This window comes from Coffea arabica, chromosome 11e (genome assembly GCF_036785885.1).
Source record: "Coffea arabica cultivar ET-39 chromosome 11e, Coffea Arabica ET-39 HiFi, whole genome shotgun sequence".
NCBI classification, from domain to species: domain Eukaryota; kingdom Viridiplantae; phylum Streptophyta; class Magnoliopsida; order Gentianales; family Rubiaceae; genus Coffea; species Coffea arabica.
The window spans coordinates 45556666-45581945 of NC_092331.1; the positions used below are offsets into that span (position 1 = coordinate 45556666).

Genomic DNA, 25280 nt, shown 5'->3' on the forward strand with positions numbered 1-25280 from the left:
TGTCCAAGTTGCTAGAGTATTGCTGGAATTTTCTTTTGAGTATTGCTGAAATTCTGTTTTGCCTATTTCTTGAATATTGGTTGTTGTTCTTGCAAACCCTAAACACCACAACGTAATTTGGGAAAGTTCTTGAGCTCCTTGAACAAAATTCTTGAAGTTCTTGAACCACTAAATCTTGTTTTGAAAGTTCTTGAACAATAAATCAAGAACTAGGGTCTTCTTGGAATTTGCATAACCTTTCATCCGTTTTTCTTGAACTTGTTGGTGTGACCTGAATTTGTGTTCCTTGAAGAGCCGAAGTAAAAAAAAAAAAAAAAGAACAAAAAAAAAATGAAGAAGAGAAGGAATCGGCTCTCACACAAAGGAAATCAAGTATCCCAAATCTTGAGTTTCCAATTCTTGATTAGTCTCCAAATCTTGATTGGTTTCCCAAAACTTGAGTCGTCAAATCTTGATTGGTTTCCAATTCTTGAGTTCCCAATCTTAATTGAATTCCAACAACCCCAAGCGACTTAACCAGACCCTAAACACCCCCCAAATCAGTTTCCAAAACCAAACCTAAACCGCCGCAAACACCTTAGCCAAATCGCCTTTGAATTCTTGAGTTTCTAAAATCGGTTGAGATAGCTTTTGCTAACCGATTTGACTGAAATTTGAGGACTGGTTCTTGCGTTATTTGAGCACCCCAAAAGCACCACTTACCCTCCAAAATACTGACCAGAAATTCAACAAAAACAGCAGTTAAAAAAAAAATTCCAGCTTCGGGTAGAGTTTTTCTAGGATTTTCAAAATTCTGCTTTGTGTCTTATTACTTGCTTATAGGGTAATTAATTCTGAAATTTTTGAGAGTTTGAGTTGTTTTAAGAATTTTGAGAAGGAAAATTGAGAGTGAGTGTGTTTTCCTTTAGTGATACACGAGTGCTTTGCAAGATAGACTAGGATACACTTGTTTTGCAGGTTTGACAATATTTCTCAAGAAGGGAACATGCCTGAGCCGTCTGAAACCGACGTATCACTCAAACTGGTGCTCCAAGCTCTTCGAAAACAAGCGAAGAGACATGAAGTTGTAATGACACAATTATTAGACAGATTGGCTGCCATTGAGATGCGAAGTACCGAAAATACACACAATAGGGTTTCGAGTGTTCAGAATGCTGATCATGATGCGGATGATAAGATATATCATTCTAATACCTCATTTCGATCAAGGAAAAGCCAAAGAGGAGCGAGGGAACACAAACGTAAACCCCAGCAAGAGAACGAATCTCTTAAGAGGAGGGGTTCCATGCAATCTACCTCTTTAAAGCCGGTTTATACAAGAGGTGATAAGAAGGTTCATTCAACATTTTTTAGGCCTAAACCTAGAGTTGAATCACCTCATGAGGAGTCATTTTGGGAGACATATCAACGTCTTCTACACCAAAAACAAATAGAGTCAAATGGATGCTATCAAAGTGAGTTTTCTAAGAAGGAGGTAGTTGACCCTATTCCCAACAAAGAAGTATCTCATCCTATTGAACCATTTGTTGAGGAGGTTAATAATGAGAAAACAATCGAGGGCGTTAAGCTAGATAAAGAGATGGAAAATTTTGATGAGATGAGTGGTAAAAAGGAAGAAAAAAGAGAAAGTGAGCCGATTTTGAGCAAAAATGTGAGGGCTTATTGTTTTTCTAACGAACTTACCTTTGCTTTATTTAGTGTTTCTTCATTTGTGCAGATTAAACAAAGTCAAGTGAAGTTAGTCATGCCGTGCTCCATTCCAAAGTCACTTGTACAATTCACTAGCTTCCATGGAGTTTGTCTTTTAGGAATTGAATCTATTTGGAATCATCTCATGGAACAATTTCAATTCAAATCTGTCCATACCAAAGGGGAATCAAGTCAAACCTACCATGAAGGGAGAATTCCAAATTTTGACTCTCATTTGCTACCTATGGTTCATTCATCATCTTTACCTTCTTTTCAGTATAATTTCCATCCTAACACTTGTACTTCTTATGCAGATTTTGAAGGAAAGTGTCAAAGGCTAGAATGCCTTCTCAAGTAGAATCAATTGGTGGAAGGAATAATGAAGTGGCAAAGGGAGTTTTCACACTTAAAACTTGTTCTATACCTTCTTACCATTTAGTTGATGATGTACCATTACTTCTTTACCCAATTTCAAATTTGTTTCAAGTTGAAGGTTATTTTGTTTTTGTAGGTTGTAAAGCTGTCCAAAATTTTTCAGTTTTGATTAAAGACTTACAACCTGATTCCGTACTTATTCCAACTAAAGGTGGTGATCTTTCATGCTTATTCACACAGCCAAAAACTTATAGGTGTGAGGCATTTGGAATTAAAAGAATTAAATCACCATCCACATATAAAAAGAAAGTTAAAAAATATAATAAGAAAATAAGATATAAAAAATCTAAAGAAGATAAACCAGAAAAGAAGAGAAAATTTATTAAAAACAAAATTGTCTGTTATAAATGTGAAAAAATAGGTCATAAAGCAAACAAATGTAATTTAAAAGAAAAAATTACGGAGATTTGTGCAGAAAAAGAAGACATTAAAAATAAATTAATAAATTTATTAATAAATGAAAAAGATCAAAGTTCTGAAGATGATTATTATAATGATATATCTAGTTCAGAAAGTGAAGAAAATTGTAATTGCTCTAACACTTCAAAATATATAAATGTTATAACTAAAAAAGAAGATAAAGAATTTTTATTAGACATAATAGAACAAATAAATGATCCAGTAGCTAAAAAAGAATATTTAGAAAGATTAAAAAGTCTAATTATCCAAGAAGACAAAATGCCAAAAATAATAGAACCTTTTAGTATTTCGAAATTAATAGATAAATATCCAAACATAAATATAATGAAAAAAGAAACCACTAAAGATCTTCAAATAGAAATTAATGATCTCAAAATACAAGTAAAACAATTACAACGAGAAATTATAGAATTAAAAACAAAAGATTTAGAAATAGAAGCAAAAATAACATTAATAGAAAATCAACCTTCAACTTCCAATTCTAAAACAGAAGAAATAAGTATATCAGAAATACCAACAGATGAAATTCAATATTTGAATACTATAGAAAAAATGATATTTCAAAAATGGTATGCTTTAGTAACCATTACAGTAGAAGATTTTAAAGAAACATACGTAGCTTTAATAGATAGTGGAGCTGATTCAAGTTGTATTAAAGAAGGAATAATTCCTACTAAATATTGTGAAAGAACAAAAGAAACATTAATGGCAGCAAATGGAGAAAATTTACAAGTAAAATATAAATTTACAAAAGGATCAATATGTAACAATGAATATTGTATTAGACATAATTTTATAATTGTGAAAAATATAAATCATGATATAATATTAGGAACACCTTTTTTAATTCAAATTTACCCATTTTTTGTAAGTCATGAAGGAATTTCAATAAATATAATGGGAAAAACTATTATCTTTAAATTCCTAACTCCAATAAAACAAAGAGAATTACAAACATTACAAACATCTTCTTTTTATAAAACAATAAATAGTATTACTAAAGTACAACAACAAATAAATTATATAAAAGAAGAAAAATCTTATTTAAAAATTGAAGAACAATTAAAAGAAAGTAAAATGCAAAAAAAGAATTTCAGAATTAGAAGAACTATTACAAAAAGAAATTTGTGCAGATATTCCTAATGTTTTTTTGGATAGAAAACAACATATGATAGAACTACCCTACGAAACAGGATTTAATGAAAAAAACATTCCAACTAAGGCAAGACCAATACAAATGAATTCTGATTTATTAGAATTTTGTAAAAAAGAAATAAAGACATTAATAGATAAAGGATTAATAACACCTTCAAAATCACCTTGGAGTTGTACTGCATTTTATGTCATGAATCAAGCTGAAAAAGAGAGAGGAGTTCCAAGATTAGTTATAAATTATAAACCATTAAATAAAGTTTTACAATGGATCAGATATCCAATTCCTAATAAAAAAGATTTGCTCAATAGATTATTTAAGGCAAAAATATTTTCAAAATTTGATTTAAAATCAGGATATTGGTAAATATTAATAACACCAAAAGATAGGTACAAAATAGCATTCACAACACCTTTTGGTCATTATGAATGGAACGTAATGCCATTTGGATTAAAAAATGCACCATCAGAATTTCAAAATATAATAAATGATATTTTTAATCCCTATAGCTCTTTTAGCATAGTTTATATAGATGATGTGTTAATATTTTCTGAATCATTGGAACAACATTTTAAGCATCTGAATATATTTTTAAAAATAATCAAGAAAAATGGGCTAGTAATTTCAGCCTCAAAAATGAAATTATTCCAAACAAACATAAGATTTTTAGGACATAATATATATCAGGGAACAATAAAACCAATCAATAGAGCTTTAGAATTTGCCACCAAATTTCCAGATGAGATAAAAGATAAAAATCAATTACAAAGGTTTTTAGGATGTTTAAATTATATAGCAGATTTTTTCCCTAAATTAAGACAAGAATGCTCTATATTATTTAATAGATTAAAGAAAAACCCAAAACCTTGGACAGAAGAACATACTCAAAAAATAAAATATTTAAAAGAAAAAATTGAATCATTACCATGTTTATGTTTACCACATCCTAAAGCATTCATGATAGTTGAAACGGATGCATCAGAATTAGGATATGGGGGTATATTAAAACAAAAAATAGAAGAATCAAAAGAAGAATTAGTTAGATTTCATTCAGGAACATGGTCTGACCCTCAAAAGAATTATTCAACTATTAAAAAGGAAATTTTATCAATAGTTTTATGCATATCAAAATTTCAAGATGATTTATATAATAAAAAAATTTTGATTAGAATAGATTGTAAATCTGCAAAAGAGATTTTATAAAAAGATGTTCAGAACATAGTTTCTAAACAAATATTTGCTAGATGGCAAGCTATTTTATCTGTTTTTGATTTTGATATAGAATTTATTAAAGGAGAAAACAATTCATTACCAGATTTTCTTACTAGAGAATTTTTACAAGGACATGGATCGTGAAATGATGGCCCAAAGAACTGATCGAGAATATACAAATTACCTAAGAACCCAAAGAGATTCTCCTAAACTCTTAAACAAAGAAGCAGTTCTTCAATCCAGAGGATATCAATATTTAATTCAAACCAATAATGGAAGACAAAACATTCCAGCCTATCAAATTTCCAAACATGATACAGTATATATTCAGCAAAGCCATTTCACAACCCTTACACCAAAGGAGAGAGCTTTTCTCATCCAAAGAGAGATTCAAAGAAATACTATTAGAATTCAAGTCCTACGAAGAGCAGGAAGAAATGAGGCATTTCTTCAACATTAAAATAAACAATTATCTAACCAACTTAAAGATGTTGTTTATTAATTTTGCAGGAATATGGATTCAAAAGCAGGAAGTTCTAGACCTAAGACTCCTCAAGATTATGAGATGAGTCTTACTCCAGTAACTCAAAATAGATTTCAAATATTACAAGATTTTCCAGCTTTAACCTACAGTCAAGCCATTTGTACTCCAATTTCCTCTCAAAAGAGACCAGTCCAACAAATTCAAAAACCCTCAGAAAAATCCACTGAAAATACTTATTTTACAAAGCCATTTCATCAGCATATTACAAGAACCAGATTCCAAGAAGTACCATTATATTCTACACTCAATCAGCTTACTCAAAGAATCTTTCCTCAAAAGTGTTATTGGCAACTTGATGATCCTTCAAAAAATTTGGATTATTATGAAAAGAAAAAGAAAAAAGTTGCTCAACATCAGAAACAACGGCAAATGAATTTTTTATGAAGAAGATGATGCAAAATCCGGAGATGCTCAAAGAATACCTAAATTATTTGCAAAATCAAGACAAGAAAGAAGAAGACAAAAAAGATGAGTCAGCTGGATCGTCATCAGAATCAACTTTTGATCCATTTGGTGGTCCCTGTGCTCAAGACCCGACGGACTTTTGATAAAGTTGTTGGCCAATTTCCAAGAAAATAATATAAGAATCTCAAAAGAACCAATCAAAAGAAGATAAGGTGTCGGTAGAAAAAGCAAATAAAATTCAAATGAAAGTGTCGGCAATCAAATGAAGATGAAATTCAAAGACTGAAGTCTTTATAAATAGAACTCAAAATCATTTGTAGAGGACATCGAGTTTGAAGTCATCTGAAAATCTCTCTGTAAACCCCTACCTTCTCATCGAGTTCTGCACAGATTTCATTTAATTTTTCTTTTAATTTACATTTATTTGCTTTATGTCCTACTTTCCCACATTTATAACAAACTATTTTCTTTTTATAGAATTTTCTACTTTTCTTTTCTTCATAATTTTTATCTTTATTAGATTTTTTATATCTTAGATATTTTTTTATCCCTTTTACTTTTCTTTTTATATGCTGATGGTGATTTAATTCTTTTTATACCAAATGCTTCACAAAATGATCCTACTTCTTTTGTTTTTGATCCATACTTAATTTGAAGTTTTAATTCTGAACATAATATTAATCCTTCTTTTTTCACAAAAGCAAATAATTGTCCAAAAGTAATATTTTCGAATGAAATAACATCTGTTCCCATTTCCTTTTGTAAATTATCCATTATTCTTTGTGAAAATAAGCTTGGTAATCCTGTTATGAATCTTTCTTTCCAAAATGAAGCATTGCAATCTGGTCTTCTTAATACATTAGTTAAAAACATATCTTTATACCATCTAAAGTCTGATAATGTTGGACATCTTAAATTTGTTAAAAATGTTTTATTAGATTTTAATTCTTCTTTTGGATTTCCTATAAAATACATTACTATTGTTACGATTAAAAATTCTGCAGCATCTGATTGTATTTGAATATTTCCTTGATCATCTTCAATTTCTTGCGTATGATCTAATATTGATAATTTATCTTGTAATGTTAAAGCATTATTCCACCAATTTTTCAATTGTCCAGTAAATCCTGAAACTAATAATGTTGCAATATTTCTTTCTTGAATATTTTTAATTTTATAAGCTAGTCTAGCCATTCCCATTTCTTGTAAATTATTTAATACTTCATATTCTGCTTTGCCATCTATATTCCATTCATATATTGAATCTCCATCATATTTAGTGGTACGAAATTTTGATCTTTCTTCATATTGAATATCTGGAGGGTTGGGTCTTGGATAATAATTCTTTGTACTTACCATTTTCCATTCTTTATTATTATTTTTATTATAAATTCTTCTTCTTCTTATTTTATTTATTTGATTATTTCCTTCTTCTTTAAATTGATCTTCTATTGGTGAAATTACATCTTCGTCGCTTTCTGATTCACTTGATTCTTCTGATGATATTTCTTTATTTTTTACACTATCTAAAGTATTTACTCTAGAAGTTTGAGTTTGGGCTTCTGTTGTTAAACTTTGCAATGTTTGAGATATTCTATTTAATATATTATCAGTATTATTTATTCTTTGAGTATTGACACTTTGAATTAATTCTTGTTCCCTTTCTCTAGTTAAACTTCTAGGTTGAAAATGAGGTGCTGAAATATCATTAGGGAATTTTGTTACTGGTTTCTGAATACTATCTATCTTTGTACTTATTACTTCTATATGTTGTGATATAGTATGAAGAATTTGATTCATATAATTATTTTGCTGATATAATTTTTTAATGTCGTCTAAATTTATATTATTACTACTACTACTTGCCTCAACTTCTCTGTCTTTTTTGAAAGGGGATGCAATTATATCTCCTTGTCCTATATTAATCTTTACTTCTTGTAATGGAGGATGTATTGACGTTATTACTTGATCGTCTTTTAATTTTCATTTTTTATATAAATTAGTTTGAACATTTATTTGAGGAGTATTATATACATCATCTATTCCTATTTTTGAAATATAGAATGATAACCAGGTAAAGAAAGGAAAATCAAACTTTCTTGTTTCTAATTCATTTTTCCATTCTAATATTAATTTTTCTTTACATTCAGAGGATAATTGTGAAAACCAAATTCTTTTTTCTATATTTTCTTCATCATCAAAATCTTCTTGTAAATATTTATGATTTATTTTGTATTCTTTAATTATTACATTTATTTCTCCTTTCATCTGGGAGTGTGTTGGAGAATAATCTGATTGATTTTGATTAATTACCTCTGGAACAGGAGTTTTAAATTTGAATGTTGAAGTACCTTCTACAGGAAAATTTGTATCCGTGGATTCATAACTAGATCTTCTAGCTGGTATCCAAGAATGGCTTGAAGTGGAAGGTCTTTCCCTAAATGAAGAAAATCTTAGCAAAACTTTTCCATCAGGTTCTTCTATAATATCTTCTGGATTTGTTTGCTCTATACTTCTTGGTGCTTGCGGATTCTGAATTATAAATTCACTAGGTATTGTAATTTCATTCCATTTTAATCTTTTTGGAGTATATGTAGTTGGTCTGTCAGCATCAACTTGTAATAGTGTTGTTTCATCTTTTAAAGTTGGAGTCATAATAAATTTAGGATTCAGTTGTGAGGATAATGGTCTATAATACATTCTATAAATTACAGCAAAATTCTTTGTATGTTTTTCAAATTCATCACCTTGTAAATGAATATCTAATATGACTGAATTCAAAACATGTGGATCTGTTAAATCTATTGAGAAATTTGGAGCACAATTAAAATAAATGGGTCCATTGCATACATTTGTTTGAATCATAGATAAAAGTGATGTTTTATATCTTTTGAGTCTAGTGTCTCTTAAAGCTAAATATATAGGTGCATCTACTCCTAAATGGAATAATGGTTTAACCGCAACTTGAATTAAGCCTATATGAATATATCTATATCATTTACTAAGATACTTTTGAATTGTATTATGATTCAGTAATGGAATTGATTGGTATTCTTCTTGAATAGATATTGTTTCCTCATGGGTTTTAACTGATAAAGCTGTTTTGAAATCTAAGGGTCCTATTCTATAAATATGTTCTATTTTTTCTTCGGGAATGGTCCAATCTGAATTATTTACGGGCATATGATATTCATGACTTTGAACTATACTTGGTTGTTTTGAACTAGATCCTATCTTTAATTGTCTAAGGAATGCGGCCATGTTTAATATCTTATTTAATCTTTTTATCTTATCAGGAACAACCGATCCTATGCGTGGAACATCCTATCCTGGACTTACCAACCGGCTTACAAGGGTTTTTAGGTCTTACCAATGCTAAGATAAATTCATAAATGATATATTTAATATGGATGCATAAATTAGAATTTTAAGACAAGATATAATTCTAAACAATCAGTAGTATTTATATAACATCGGTATGGCTCTGATACCAGAACCAACCCAGGCATAAAATTGTCATAAAATTGAGTAGGGTATATGAACCTTACTTGAATATCAGAGTAGTCTTTGCAATGAAAACTTTAAATAGCAGAACCTTTGAGATGAAATCAAACTTCGAATTGTTATTGATCTTCTTGAATAAAAGAGCATACAAAGAAATATAAAAGCTGAGAAGGTAGGGGTTTACAGAGAGATTTTCAGATGACTCAAAACTCGATGTCCCCCACAAATGATTTTGAGTTCTATTTATAAAGACTTCCGTCTTTGAATTTCATCTTCATTTGATTGCCGACACTTTCATTTGAATTTCATTTGCTTTTTCTACCGACACCTTATCTTCTTTTGATTGGTTCTTTTGAGATTCTTATCTTATCTTCTTGAAAATTGGCCGACAACTTTATCAAAAGCCCGTCGGGTCTTGAGCACAAGGACCACCAAATGGATCAAAAGTTGATTCTGATGACAATCCAGCTGACTCATCTTTTTTGTCTTCTTCTTTCTTGTCTTGATTTTGCAAATAATTTAGGTATTCTTTGAGCATCTCCGGATTTTGCATCATCTTCTTCATAAAAAATTCATTTGCCGTTGTTTCTGATGTTGAGCAACTTTTTTCTTTTTCTTTCTTCTGTGGAGTAGTTGGGAAATTGACTCCTTTGGTTGACTGCTGATTTGGATTGGTCCATTTGAGTTTTTCTCCAGTCTCTAGGAATCTTAATATATTCTTTTGGTCACAAAATTCTTGATTGAATCCTATCCACCATTTGATTTTGAATTCTCGGACTAGTGACATTGGAAGTGATTTTTCCAATTCTTGATGACATTTGAATAATATTGGGCTTGGGCTTTTTGGCTAATAATTTCTTGGATATGTAAAGGGAGGAAACTAAGTAGGTGATATGGTTTAAAGAATATTCTGGACTTAAGAAATTCAAATGGTCTTTCTGAAATGGGCTTTTCTTTTACAAAAATTGGCTGTTTTATTGGGCCGGATGAAGAACTGGCCATATGAGATGCTGTATAAGACAGCCTTCCTTTGAGCTCCCCAATCTCAGAAATTTGTGGGAGAATAGTATCTCCTTGTGAGTTTGAGATCTTATACATTTCTTTAAGTTGTTCAGTTAAGGATTTTATTTTTTCTTTTTGAGAAAAGTCTTCTTCTTCAAAATTTCCACACTTTAAATTTAAACTTATAATAGCTTGTTCCATGCTCTTGCAATGTCTACAAAATTCTATTCTATTTGTGTTATCTTTTTCTAATGCATATTAATAATTTCTACTGCTACTAGGGGCATCTGTATTTTGATATACTGGAGCCCTCATGCTATCCATGCTAGCCTTAGGATCTACATAAAATGTTGTTCCTATATTCTGCCTAGCGAATTCTAGTGCTTCATGTATGCTATGAAATGCTTTTCATAAAGGATTACGAAAATGATTTATTTTTTCTATAACGGAAATCCATTTAGAATAGATTCCAGGTATTTTTCCTTTTACTACTACATAATATGAAAAACTTTGTTTCGGAAGATTGTTAAAATAAAATGCCAAGATATTAAGATTTCTAACTTTATTAGTGCTATTTCTGCTATTCCAGAGGTTATTTAAGATATCCTGCTGGATGTCTTCTAAATTACCTTCCTCTTGACTATGGAAATCTAAGGAAACTAGAAGCCCTTTATATTGAGAGAAATAAGCACCACTTCAATATAAGAATAAAAAGAATTTCTGTAATAAGATTTTTAATAACTTCTAAGAAAGCAATATAGGTTTTTAACCGGAGCCTAATAGTCCGGCCATTCCGGGATCCGTCACCCGTTCTTTTGGTATTTAGAGCCAGGCTCATCGTCATGTTGGCTAGCAGATGAAATATCTCCAATCTGTTCATAAACAAGTGAACATGAATCAGAATTGAGCAGATGAAGTATCTCCAATCTGTTCATAAACAAGTGAATATGAATCAGAATTTTAATTTTTTTAAACATAACAATAACAAAACAATAAATTAAAGTTCACTTGTGCAGGTGTTAAATGGGCTGGCTCCAGCAATCCAACTTCAGTAAAAGCTCTGCCGGCCACCTGGTACTGATGATGAAACCTGTAATTTACCATTTTCTCTCTCTCGGACTGATCATCTCTTCACTGCCCATTCACTTCCTCTCCAAGAGCTTCTCTCCATTGAAACATCTGAACTTTGAACAAGTCCTTCATCCCAAGAACCTTCACTTCTTTATCTTCCCTCACAGCCGCTGTCCTTAGATAATCCATTGAAATAATTCTCTATTTTCATCACTGCCATTCGTCCCAGCTTTCAATCCGCAAATCAGCTTTCATTAAGAGCCTTCATGTAAAAGTGCCATTCGTCACTTTCTTGTATTATGGGCGGTTGACCAAATGGATTTTGTTTGATGAATTCTTCTACGTTATCAACTTCAGCCAATTTCTTCAAGTGCTGAGCAAATTCTCCTTTAGGATCTGCAGATATTTCTTTTCAAGTTACTTGAATAATTTCAGCTTAATTCAATAATGAAAACCACAAAGCCAAGAAAGATGCTTCTCACCCAGATAATTATCCTTTTCACTTAAAAATGCATAAGATTCGGGGAAGATGGCATTGTATCTCTAAAAAATTCAGCAAAGGAAAAAAATTAGAGCATCATCCAGAACAGAGTACAAGAATATGTCACATAACAAGTATACTTACAGGATTAAGGAATGATTTATATGGAGAATCATCGACTAACAATGTGTTAGACAGACCATATTGCTCAAAATCTTTCCAAACTTTCCTCAAGTCCTTAAACATAATCTTTTTTTCTGAATTTTCTTTAGTTTTGGTTTCGACTACAGTGCAGTGAGCCTGATTCTGTAAAATACAGCAGTATCCAATGGAACATTACCCAAAAATAAGAGACTGATTCTGCAAAATTTTGCTAAGAGACTGATTCTACAAATTCTGATAATGACAAATGAAGTCTCACCCAAACAAACTCCCATTTAAAATGTGGCAGATTTTTTATTACACGTTGAACATTATGCCTGGGAAAAAAGAAGAATTGCAGAAAAATAAGGGGGAAAAAAAAAGAAGGTGTAACATATAAATCAATTAACTAAAATATAGGTCGACACATACCATTGTTTTGATGACCAAATTGCCACATTAAAACATGAGAAGCAGAATTTCAAAAATTCATGGGTATATGGCCTGAATTTAAAGTCATATCTGTCATTGGAATTCTTGGCTAAAATCACCCCATTCAGGTCCAGAATTAGGAGTTTGCTATTTGAAGCCTTTCGAGAAGCAGCTCGAGTTATCCTAGCAAGTGGCCTTTCAGTTTGCACTGAAAAAAAAAAAGAATGTTACATAAAGCATTCCTTTAACATTGACTAGTGGATGATAATATTAAGACAAAATGTACCATGTACCATGTCCTGTTTCTACATCCATACCTCCTTGGACCTCAGTCTCCTTTCCCAATTTATTCTCATTCAAAAAGGAAGCATAATTGAAGGGGTCTGCCAGTTTACTCATTGCAATCTCCAAGGCCATAAACTTCCTAGCAATCCTAGCATGAGTCTGATATACAAATATTAGTTGGATGCAATAAACTAGCATGAGTCTGACAACAAGCATTTGTGTACTTACTGATTTAGTAATGTTGGGTGTGCGTCCCATTGCCCAACATTGTATAAATTTCAATGTATAAACACCACAACTTGATGCATCCTTCTGTCGTGAATTATGATTTACAAGATAAAAAGTCCAGCTCCAATCCTTATTCAAGAATTTATTCAAAATCCATACCTAAGCCCAAAAAAAAAAAAAATCAAGGGAAAAAAGGTCATCTTACTATATTTCATATTAATATAAGCTGTAATTTAATATAAGCTGTAATTTCTCTTGTAATACCAGAAGATGCATTATTCCATCATAGAATGTTGTGTCATTTTGCAGAGGATCAACAATGTGACATATAGTTTTCTGAATCGCAAAATTTATATTTGACTCGTGCTTGTCATTCATTTCATTGCAGCACTATATGGTCATAGAATTTCCATCCATAAAAGAAAGCCTTGTGAAGGCTTTCCATCTTGAAAAGCTGGAGGAATTAATGAAAAATGCTGAAAAGGTATACAATAACTTTCATTGTTTTGTCATCTATAAAGTAAAAGGCAGCAATTATTTTAATTTACATCTGTGTACTCATTTCATGGTTATTATAAGATAGGATAATTTTTTTATTGGATAGTGTTTATTGTCTTATATTGCAGATTTTCTTCGCCATACTTCATAAATCACATTGGTTTCCGATGATCGTTCATGTCACGGAAAAAGAAATCTACATTGTTGATCCTCTGCAAAATGACACAACATTCTATGATGGAATAATACATCTTCTGGTATTACAAGAAAAATTACAGCTTATATTAAATTACAGCTTATATTAATATGAAATATAGTAAGATGACCTTTTTTCCCTTGGTTTTTTTTTTTTTGAGGCTTAGGTATGAATTTTGAATAAATTCTTGAATAAGGATTGGAGCTGGACTTTTTATCTTGTAAATCATAATTCACGACAGAAGGATACATCAAGTTGTGGTGTTTATACATTGAAATTTATACAATGTTGGGCAATGGGACGCGCACCCAACATTACTAAATCAGTAAGTACACAAATGCTTGTTGTCAGACTCATGCTAGTTTATTGCATCCAACTAATATTTGTATATCAGACTCATGCTAGGATTGCTAGGAAGTTTATGGCCTTGGAGATTGCAATGAGTAAACTGGCCGACCCCTTCAATTATGCTTCCTTTTTGAATGAGAATAAATTGGGAAAGGAGACTGAGGTCCAAGGAGGTATGGATGTAGAAACAGGACATGGTACATGGTACATTTTGTTTTAATATTATCATCCACTAGTCAATGTTAAAGGAATGCTTTATGTAACATTCTTTTTTTTTTCAGTGCAAACTGAAAGGCCACTTGTTAGGATAACCCGAGCTGCTTCTCGAAAGGCATCAAATAGCAAACTCCTAATTCTGGACCTGAATGGGGTCTTGTATATTCTTCCCCCTTTGCTCTTTTTAGATACGTTTGAAATCCCATAAACACATTTGGAGGTAGTATCTCTGGTTGTGGGCCAAACCATTTCCACCAGTGATTGAACCAAATTGGAAATTCTCTGCTGCAATTTTCTTTGAACGTGAAGAACCATGAATGATTGAATGGTCTAAAAAGGAAAGCACGATACCATGCCATTTTATAATCTTGATATGTAAATCCATCTGGAATGAACCTTACTGAAAAGGATTTTTTAGAATAAAGAGAAGTCCATTCATTTGGAGAACAAACTTTCTTTATTATGCATTTTGAGTGGCTAATCATATTTGGTTTTTTTTTAAAATGAAAACTCCATATGGACTTTAAAGATGTATTTTCTTCATCTTCAAAATCTTCTTGTAAATATTTATGATTTATTTATGATTTATTTTATAAGGTTTACTTATAACATTTATTTCTCCTCTCATTTGTGAATGTGTTGGAGAATATTCTGTTTGATTTTGATTTTGATTTATTACTTCTGGAACTGAGGTTTTATATTTAAAGGTTGAAGTATTTTGTATGGGAAAATTTATTTCAGTGGATTCATAATTTGAATGTCTAGCTGGTAACCATGAGTAACTTGAACTAGGTCTTTCCCTTAATGAAGCAAATTTTATTAAAGTATTTCCATCAGGTTTTTCTATAATATCTTATGCAGTAGTTTGTTCAATATTTCTTGCTATTTGTGGATTTTTTATTTCAAATTCACTTGGTATAGTTATTTCATTCCATTTTAATCTTTTCGGTGTATAAGTTGTAGGTCTATCTGCGTCTACTTGTAATAAAGTTGTCTCTTCCTTAAGTGTTGGGGTCATTATAAATTTAGGATTTAAATGCGACGATAAAGGTCTATAATATATTCTGTATATTATTGCAAAATTCTTTGTGTGTTTTTCAAATTCATTTCCTTGTAGATGAATATCTAATATTACAGAATTCAGAATATGTGGGTCAGTTAAATCTATTGAAAAATTTGGAGCACAGTTAAAATATATGGGTCCATTACAAACATTTGTTTGAATCATAGAAAGTAAAGAAGTTTTATATCGTTTGAGTCTTGTGTCTCTTAATGCTAAATATATTGGAGCATCTACTCCTAGATGGAATAAAGGTTTTACAGCAATTTGTATTAAACCTATATGAATATATCGATATCCTTTACTTAAATATTTTTGAATTGTACTATGATTTAATAATGGAATTGATTGATATTCTTCTTGAATAGATATCGTTTCTTCATGAGTTTTAACTGATAAAGCGGTTTTGAAATCTAAAGGGCCTATTCTATAAATATGTTCTATTTTTTCTTCTGGAATAGTCCAATCTGAATTATTTATAGGCATATGATATTCATGACATTGTACTATATTAGCTTGCTTTGAATTAGATCCTATTTTAAATTGTCTAAGAAATGCAGCCATGTTTTATATTTAATTAAATTTTTACTTCACTTGGAACAACCGAGCACTATGCCTGGAACATCCTATCCTGGACTTACCAACGGTCTTACAAGGCATCAAGTCTTACCAACGATTTCAGTAAAAGTTTAATAAAATAGATAAGCATAAATGCATGAATTAGCCAAATTAAAATAGAAACGTAATTCAAATAAAGTAATAAATTCAAAGTCTAAATATGCAGTCGTAGTGTGGCTCTGATACCACTTCTACCCAGGCAATATAAATTTGTAATAAGCATAAATATTTGGACTTACAATGAAATTGAGTAGACAACGGAAGCTTTGAGCAAAATAAATCCTTGATTCTTTTATTGAATAAGCTTGACAATAGCTAGAGTACAGCAGTTGTTTGAAGTAGGTAAGAGTAAGTTTGAAGTAAGTGAGAGTAGGTAAGAGGTTTGTACTATAAGATGTAAACTGAAATTTTTCTCTGATCTATTCGCCGATGCCTTCAGTTTGCAATTTTCCTTCTATTTATACAGGCTCGGGACTTTCTCATTTGAATTTCATTTCTTCTTCCTTTGAGTTTCATCTTCTTTTTATTTGTGGCCGACATCTTTTTCAAAAGTGATCGGCTCCTTTCTCAAAAGTCGTTTGGATCTTGTCCGCAAGGTCCTCCGAATGGATCAAAAGTAGATTCGGATGATTCTGCTGACTCGTCAATTTTGTCGATTTCTTCTTTCTTATCTGTCTTTTGTAAATAATCCAGATATTCTTTGAGTAGCCTTGGATCTTGCATCATCTTTTTCATCAAAAAGTCATTTGAAGTGGCTTCGGATACCATTTCGGTATCTTTTTCTTTCTTTATTGGAGTAGTGGTTGGAGTTGGTGCTGTAGTGGTTGGAGTTGGTGAAGACTTTGTTGTAGTGGGTACAAAAGTTGTTGGAGTAGCTGTTGGTTTAGTCCATTTGAGTTTATCTCCGGTAGTTAGGAATCTAATAACATTTACTTGATCTCCGAATTCTTGGTTGAACCCTATCCACCATTTAATTTTGAATTCTCTAACCAATGACATTGGAAGTGGTTTTTCAAGCTCTTGATGAATTTTGAAACTCCAGCAAAATATCCACGGGACTTTGAACTCCATATGGAATAAAATTGGTCTTGTATATTCTTCCCCCTTTGCTCTTTTTAGATACGTTTGAAATCCCATAAGCACATTTGGATGTAGTATCTCTGGTTGTGGGCCAAACCATTTCCACCAGTGATTGAACCAAATTGAAAATTCTCTGCTGCAATTTTCTTTGAACGTGAAGAACCATGAATAATTGAATGGTCTAAAAAGGAAAGCACGATACCATGTCATTTTATAATCTTGATATGTAAATCCATCTGGAATGAACCTTACTGAAAAGGATTTTTTAGAATAAAGAGAAGTCCATTCATTTGGAGAACAAACTTTCTTTATTATGCATTTTGAGTGGCTAATCATATTTGGGTTTTTTCTGTCTGGAATTGAAAATATTTCTACAGATTGAGTATCTGTAAGAATTAATTCATAATAATCCAAATTTTTTGAAGGATCATCTGGTTGCCAAAAACACTTTTGAGGAAAGATTCTCTGGGTAATTTGATTGAGTGTAGAATATAAAGGTACTTCTTTAAATTTGGTTAAAGTGATATGTTGAGTAAATGGCTTGGTAAAATAAGTATTTTCATTGGATTTCTCTGGGGTCTTTGGAATCTGTTGAAGAGGTTTTATTTGAGAAGAAGTTGGAGTACAAGCAGCTTGACTGTAAGTCAATGCTGGAAAATCTGATAAAAGTTGGAATCTGTTTTGAGTAACAGGAGTAAGACTCATCTCATAATCTTGAGGAGTCTTTGGCCGGGAATTTCCTGCTTTTGAATCCATAATCCTGCAATATTAATAAACAATATCTTTAAGTTGGTCAGATAATTGTTTATTTTGCTTTCTGTGATACTGAATAAATTCCTCACTTCTCTCAATTCTTTTCATAACTTTGATTCGAATGGTATTTCTCTGAATCTCTCTTTGAATAAGAAAGGCTCTTTCTTGGGGAGTGATAGTAGCATAAGGGCTTTTTCGAATGTCTATAGTGTCATATTTAGGAATTTGATGAGCTGGAATACTCTGTCTGCCATAGCTGGTTTGGGCAAAATATTGATATCCTCTGGATTGGATATCTTTTTCTTTGTTTTGGAGTTTGGGAGAATCCCTTTGAACTCTCAAATAATTGGTATATTCTCGTTCTTCAATTGGAGTCACCAATTTATTCCATATAGAGTTCAAAGTCCCGTGGATATTTTGCTGGAGTTTCAAAATTCATCAAGAGCTTGAAAAACCACTTCCAATGTCATTGGTTAGAAAATTCAAAATTAAATGGTGGACAGGGTTCAACCAAGAATTCGGAGATCAAGTAAATGTTATTAGATTCCTAACTACCGGAGATAAACTCAAATGGACTAAACCAACAGCTACTCCAATAACTTTTGTACCCACTACAACAAAGTCTTCACCAACTCCAACCACTACAGCACCAACTCCAACCACTACTCCAATAAAGAAAGAAAAAGATACCGAAATGGTATCCGAAGCCACTTCAAATGACTTTTTGATGAAAAAGATGATGCAAGATCCAAGGCTACTCAAAGAATATCTGGATTATTTACAAAAGACAGATAAGAAAGAAGAAATCGACAAAATTGACGAGTCAGCAGAATCATCCGAATCTACTTTTGATCCATTCGGAGGACCATGCGGACAAGATCCAAACGACTTTTGAGAAAGGAGCCGATCACTTTTGAAAAAGATGTCGGCCACAAATAAAAAGAAGATGAAACTCAAAGGAAGAAGAAATGAAATTCAAATGAGAAAGTCCCGAGCCTGTATAAATAGAAGGAAGATTGCAAACTGAAGGCATCGGCGAATAGATCAGAGAAAAATTTCAGTTTACATCTTACAGTACAAACCTCTTACCTACTCTCACTTACTTCAAACCTACTCTTACCTACTTCAAACAACTGCTGTACTCTAGCTATTATCAAGCTTATTCAATAAAAGAATCAAGGATTTATTTTGCTCAAAGCTTCCGTTGTCTACTCAATTTCATTGTAAGTCCAAATATTTATGCTTATTACAAGTTTATATTGCCTGGGTAGAAGTGGTATCAGAGCCACACTACGACTGCATTTCTTAGACAATTTAAAATAGGATCTAATTCAAAGCAAGCTAATATAGTACAAAGTCATGAATATCATATGCCTATAAATAATTCAGATTGGACTATTCCAGAAGAAAAAATAGAACATATTTATAGAATAGGCCCTTTAGATTTCAAAACCGCTTTATCAGTTAAAACTCATGAAGAAACGATATCTATTCAAGAAGAATATCAATCAATTCCATTATTAAATCATAGTACAATTCAAAAATATTTAAGTAAAGGATATCGATATATTCATATAGGTTTAATACAAATTGCTGTAAAACCTTTATTCCATCTAAGAGTAGATGCTCCAATATATTTAGCATTAAGAGACACAAGACTCAAACGATATAAAACTTCTTTATTTTCTATGATTCAAACAAATGTTTGTAATGGACCCATATATTTTAACTGTGCTCCAAATTTTTCAATAGATTTAACCGATCCACATATTCTGAATTCTGTAATATTAGATATTCATCTACAAGGAAATGAATTTGAAAAACACACAAAGAATTTTGCAATAATATACAGAATATATTATAGACCTTTATCGTCGCATTTAAATCCTAAATTTATAATGACCCCAACACTTAAGGAAGCGACAACTTTATTACAAGTAGACGCAGATAGACCTACAACTTATACACCGAAAAGATTAAAATGGAATGAAATAACTATACCAAGTGAATTTGAAATAAAAAATCCATAAATAGCAAGAACTATTGAACAAACTACTGCAGAAGATATTATAGAAAAACCTGATGGAAATACTTTAATAAGATTTGCTTCATTAAGGGAAAGACCTTGTTCAAGTTACTCATGGTTACCAGCTAGACATTCAAATTATGAATCCACTGAAATAAATTTTCCCATAGAAAATACTTCAACCTTTAAATATAAAACCCCAGTTCCAGAAGTAATAAATCAAAATCAAAAGCAAACAGAATATTCTCCAACACATTCACAAATGAGAGGAGAAATAAATGTTATAAGTAAACCTTATAAAATAAATCATAAATATTTACAAGAAGATTTTGAAGATGAAGAAAATACAGAAAAAAGAATTTGGTTTTTCCAATTAGGATCTGAATACAAGAATAAATTAATAATAGAATGGAAAAATGAATTAGATAAACAAAAATTTGATTTCCCTTTCTTTACATGGCTAACATTTTATATGTCAAAATTAGGAATACATGATATATATAATACATCTCAAATAAATGTTCAAACTAATTTATATAAAAAATGGAAGTTAAAAGACGATCAAATTATAACCTCAATACATCCTCCATTACAAGAAGTAAAAATAAATATAGGACAAGGAGAAGTAATAGCCTCACCTTTTAAAAAGGGTAGGGAAGCTGAATCAAGCACAAATAATACACTAAATTTAGAAGATATTAAAAAAGTATATCAACAAAATAATTATACAAATCAAATTCTTCATACAATATCTCAACATATGGAAATATTAAATACAAAACTAGATACATTAAAGAAACCAGATTTAAAGTTTCCAAATGATATTTCAGCACCACATTTCCAACCTAGAAGTTTGACAAGAGAAAAAGAACAAGAGTTAATCCAAAATATTAATACTCAAAAAATAAATACTACAGATAATATATTAAATAGAATATCACAATCATTACAGACTTTATCCAAGCCTCAAACCCCTAAAATTAATACTATGGACCAGATTATAGAAGAAAATTCAACTGAGGAATTAGAAAGTTCAAGTGAAGAATTAATAAATTCAGATATAGAAGAAAATATATTAGTACCCATAGAAACTCAATTTGAAGAAGAAGGCGATAATCAATTAAATAGAATAAGGAGACAAAGGATAAATAATAATACCAATAAAAATTGGAAAATGATAAGTACAAAAAACTATTATCCAAGACCTAGTCCTCCAGATATTCAATACGAAGAAAGATCAAAATTTCGTACCACTAAATATGATGGAGATTCAATTTATGAATGGAATATAGATGGCAAAGCTGAATATGAAGTATTAAATAATTTGCAAGAAATGGGAATGGCTAGACTTGCTTATAAAATTAAAAATATTCAAGAGAGAAATATTGCAACATTATTAGTTTCAGGATTCACTGGACAATTAAAAAATTGGTGGGATAATGCTCTAACATTACAAGATAAATTATCAATATTAGAACATACCCAAGAAATTGAAGATGATCAAGGAAATATTCAAATACAATCAGATGCTGCAGAATTCCTAATAGTAACAATAGTAATGTATTTCATAGGAAATCCAAAAGAAGAATTAAATTCAAATAAAACATTTTTAACAAATTTAAGATGTCCTACATTAACAGACTTTAGATGGTATAAAGATATGTTCTTAACAAATGTATTAAGAAGACCAGATTCTCTGGCATGGGGATGGTACAACAAGCTCAAAGCAGTGCGAGATGCATTGAAGCAATGGAACCGTGTTGTGTTTGGTAATGTTTCTTCTAAGGTGGCGGAGGCGGAACAGGAGCTAAAACAGACGGAGGCGGAGTACGATTTGGTTAGAAGTGAGGAGTCAAAGATTCATCTTCATGAGGCCAGAGCGAGATACAATCGGGCACTTTCTATAGAGTGTGAGTTTTGGCATCAGAAGGCAGGTATTAAATGGTTACAGGCGGGGGATGCTAATACTGCATTTTTTCACTCTTGGGTCCGTCAGCGTCGAAACTCGAATTTCATTTCCCGTATTAGGAAAGAGGAGGGGGGATGGCACGAAGACCTGCAGGAGATTAAGAACTCAGCGATATCCTATTTTTCGGACTTGTTTGCATCCAACCGCCAGGTGCAGCCCCTCACTGAGCTGCCTTTTGAGGTTCCTAGAGTCACCCAGGAGGATAACGAGATCATGAAACAGCTTCCTACGATGGAGGAAATCCATGAGGTAGTGTTTGGAATGGACACCCAGAGCGCTCCGGGTCCGGATGGGTTTGGAGCAGGATTTTTTCAAAGCTGCTGGGACATGGTTAAGGATGACTTGCTTATGGCTATCCAGGACTTCTTTCAGGGTATGGAGCAACCCAGGAGCTGGTCACATTCTATGGTGGTGCTCATCCCAAAGGTGGACGGTGCATCCCACTGGCGGGAGTTTCGGCCTCTTAGTCTTTGTAATGTAAGTTCTAAGGTTGTGTCTAAGATATTGGCGGTCAGGATCAGTAAGCTCCTCCCGAAGCTCATTTCACCATGGCAAACAGGGTTTGTTCCAGGGCGTGGGATAGTGGACAATGTTCTATTGGCCCAGGAGCTGATTTTAGACTTGGATAGGAGGTTGATTGACCCGAATTTGATTTTGAAGCTCGACATGGAGAAGGCATATGATCGGGTTGACTGGTCGTTTTTACTTTTTTTGCTCAGGCAGTATGGGTTTGAAGAGGTAGTAGTGGATTTGCTCTTTCGAACGTTTTCTAACACTTGGTTCTCGATCCTAGTTAATGGGGAACCAACGGGCTTTGTGAAGTCATATCAGGGGGTGCGACAGGGTGACCCTCTTTCTCCTGTGCTCTTCTTATTCGTGGCGGATTTTCTTGGGAGAGGGCTGCAAAGGCTTTTTGATTCCAAGGACAGTAGATACTTTGTATCTGCTGGGTCGAAAGTGCCGTATTTAGCCTTTGCGGATGATATGATCATCTTTACTCGGTGCTCGCAGGACGCGTTGGTGTCCCTTAAGGATTTTTTGCAGCTCTACCAAAGTTGTTCTGGCCAGAAGGTGAATATTGCTAAGAGTGCCTTTTACGCATCGGCCAGGGTGACGGACACCCAGCGGACCCTTGTTAGCACGACCCTAGGGTACCAGTGCCAGGGGTTTCCGTTCAGGTATCTAGGGGTGCCGCTGATTCGCGGCAGGGTTACATGTGCAGCGTTTGATGCGTTACTGGGCAAGGTTCGCCAAAAGCTATACCATTGGAGCTCAAAGATGCTATCTATGGGGGGGAAGATGGTCCTTTTATGAAGTGTCCTGTGTTCCCTTCCAGTCTACTTACTCCAGGTGCTCCAACCCCCGAAGGCGGTGCTGCTGCGTTTAGGCCGAGTGTGCAATGCTTTTTTGTGGGATACCTCTATTGATAGCAAACGGACCCACTGGGCGGCGTGGGATAAGGTTTGCCGTCCGGTCGAGGAAGGGGGCCTGGGGTTTCGCTCCTTTGAGGACGTCACAAAGGCTTTCTCTTGTAAGCTCTAGTGGAAGTTGCGGGAACGGGCGTCCATTTGGGCAGAGTTCATGCACGTCAAGTATGTCAGAGGGGGGCATCCTCTTCTAGTTTCAGTTGACCGCCCGTCCCCATTTTGGCGCCGGTTGGTAGAGGTGAGGGGGTTTGCGGAGGGGAATATCCGGTGGTGTCTGGGGGAGGGCTTAGTTGACTTCTGGCAGGACAGGTGGTGCACTGATGTTCCGCTCGCTAGCTTGGTGCCAGGCCCTAAGTCTCACAGGTTGGTAGGGGAATTTTTTCTTTCTGATGGTTGGGATGAGCAGTGGCTCAGACGGCTTCTTCTGGGGCACTTAGTGTCGAAGGTCATGGAGCTGCGAATATTCCCCAATATGCAAGACCAGATGATTTGGGCGGCGTCACCTTCGGGGAGCTTTACTGTATCTTCAGCTTGGGACGTTCTTCGCTCAACGCACAATCGATCGGTTGTTGATTCATTGGTCTGGAGCTCGGTGGTCCCCCTGAAGGTATCCTTCTTGGCGTGGAGGTTGTTGCGTGGTTGGCTCCCCTTGGATGATCTCCTTCAAGGGAGAGGATTGAGGTCAAAGTGTTACTGTTGTGGCCTCGCTCCAGAAACGGGACACCATCTTTTTGTCTCGGGACCTTTAGCGAGCAGGGTCTGGCGGCACTTCTCCTGCCGCTTTGGGCTGGTAGTCCAGGGGAGTGGGGTGGCATCGAGACTATCATGTTGGCTCTTGTCTCACCGGTTTGTCTCACAGAATCATATTCGTGTCATTCTCCCTCTTTTAATCTTGTGGTTTATTTGGAAGGGCCGTAACAAGGCCCGCTTTGAGGGGGTGAGTATGTCGTCAGATCAGGTAATCGACCAGGTGTGCGCATTTGTCGAGCAGTTGGGCAGGGGGGGCTGCTCAAGTTCGAGTTTTTCAAAGGGGACACAGATTGTGACTGGGTGAAGTTCGGTAAGGTCAAGGGAAAATTGGTACAGCTTCGTGCCTTTCCTTGGGCAAAACCTACAGGGCAGGCGGTGAAACTCAACACTGATGCTAGTGTGGTACGCGGGCGTTCAAGTGGTGGAGGGGTGGTGCGCTCGGCTGAGGGTAATTTAGTGTTTGCATTTTATAAGGAGTTTGGAGAGAAAGACGCTCTCTCCTCAGAGGCGTTGGCTTTGCTGGAGGGTCTTCGTTATTGCCAGGATAGCAATCTCACGGGGGTCATAGCGGAAGTGGATTCTAGTACTTTAGTGCATCTCGTGTCCTCTAAGATGACGTCTTCCTGGCCGTTATGTAACACGATTAGGCATATTCGGAGCTTGGTGGCAAAATTGGGGGTGTCGTTGGTTCACACGTTCAGAGAAGCAAATGCGGTTGCCGACGCGTTGGCCTCGTCGGATCTACGAGCGGATGCCCGCTTCTTGAGTGAAATAGCTCTCCCTTCTAAAGTTCGGACTCTTTTGCAGTTAGATAGGCTGTCAACTCCGTATGTGAGAGTCTGTACGGTCTCAGGATAGGTTAGTCACACGGTCTGTGTATTTTCTCTTTTCATTGCCAATAAAGATCATATTCAATTAAAAAAAAAAAAAAAAGAAGACCAGATTGTAATGCTTCATTTGGGAAAGAAAGATTCATAACAGGATTACCAAGTTTATTTTCACAAAGAATAATGGATAGTTTGCAAAAAGAAATGGGAACAGATGTTATTTCATTTGAGAATATTACTTTTGGACAATTATTTGCATTTGTTAAAAAAGAAGGATTAATGTTATGTTCCGAATTAAGATTACAAATAAAATATGGTTCTAAAACAAAGGAAGTATGATCATTTTGTGATGCATTTGGAATTAAAAGAATTAAATCACCATCAGCATACAAAAAGAAAGTTAAAAAATATAATAAAAAATTAAAATACAAAAGACCTAAAGAAGATAAACTAGAAAGACCAGAAAGAAAGAGAAAGAAAGAGAAAGAAAGAGAAAGTTTATTAAAAGAA

At 33.5% G+C, this 25280-nt stretch overlaps 1 protein-coding gene and 1 long non-coding RNA gene across 2 annotated transcripts; one reads left to right on the forward strand and one right to left on the reverse strand.

Annotated features, from left to right (window-relative positions):
* Positions 1–10938: 10938 nt before the first annotated feature.
* LOC140021623 (uncharacterized) lies at positions 10939–12144 on the reverse strand. The gene is made up of 3 exons (XR_011825539.1): positions 11918–12144; positions 11373–11831; positions 10939–11236 (listed from the first exon to the last, which is right to left on the reverse strand). It is a non-coding gene; the product is annotated as an uncharacterized lncRNA (long non-coding RNA).
* A 1252-nt stretch (positions 12145–13396) lies between these two features.
* On the forward strand, positions 13397–24801 carry LOC113718336 (uncharacterized). Its single transcript, XM_027243247.2, has 8 exons — positions 13397–13486; positions 13629–13757; positions 14091–14217; positions 14326–14419; positions 21481–23011; positions 23117–23227; positions 23309–24151; positions 24250–24801. Exons 1-8 carry the CDS (start codon positions 13397–13399, stop codon positions 24799–24801), a joined length of 3477 nt encoding a protein of 1158 aa, XP_027099048.2.
* The last annotated feature ends 479 nt before the right edge of the window (positions 24802–25280 follow it).

Coding starts and splice junctions, on each gene's coding strand:
- LOC113718336 (XM_027243247.2), top strand. CDS start 13,397: ATGGTCATAGAATTTCCATCCATAAAAGAAAGCCTTGTGAAGGCTTTC. Junction 14,420..21,480: donor CTGGACCTGAATGGGGTCTT/GTATATTCTTCC, acceptor AAATGTATTAAG/AAGACCAGATTCTCTGGCAT. Junction 23,228..23,308: donor ACTGGGCGGCGTGGGATAAG/GTTTGCCGTCCG, acceptor TGTAAGCTCTAG/TGGAAGTTGCGGGAACGGGC.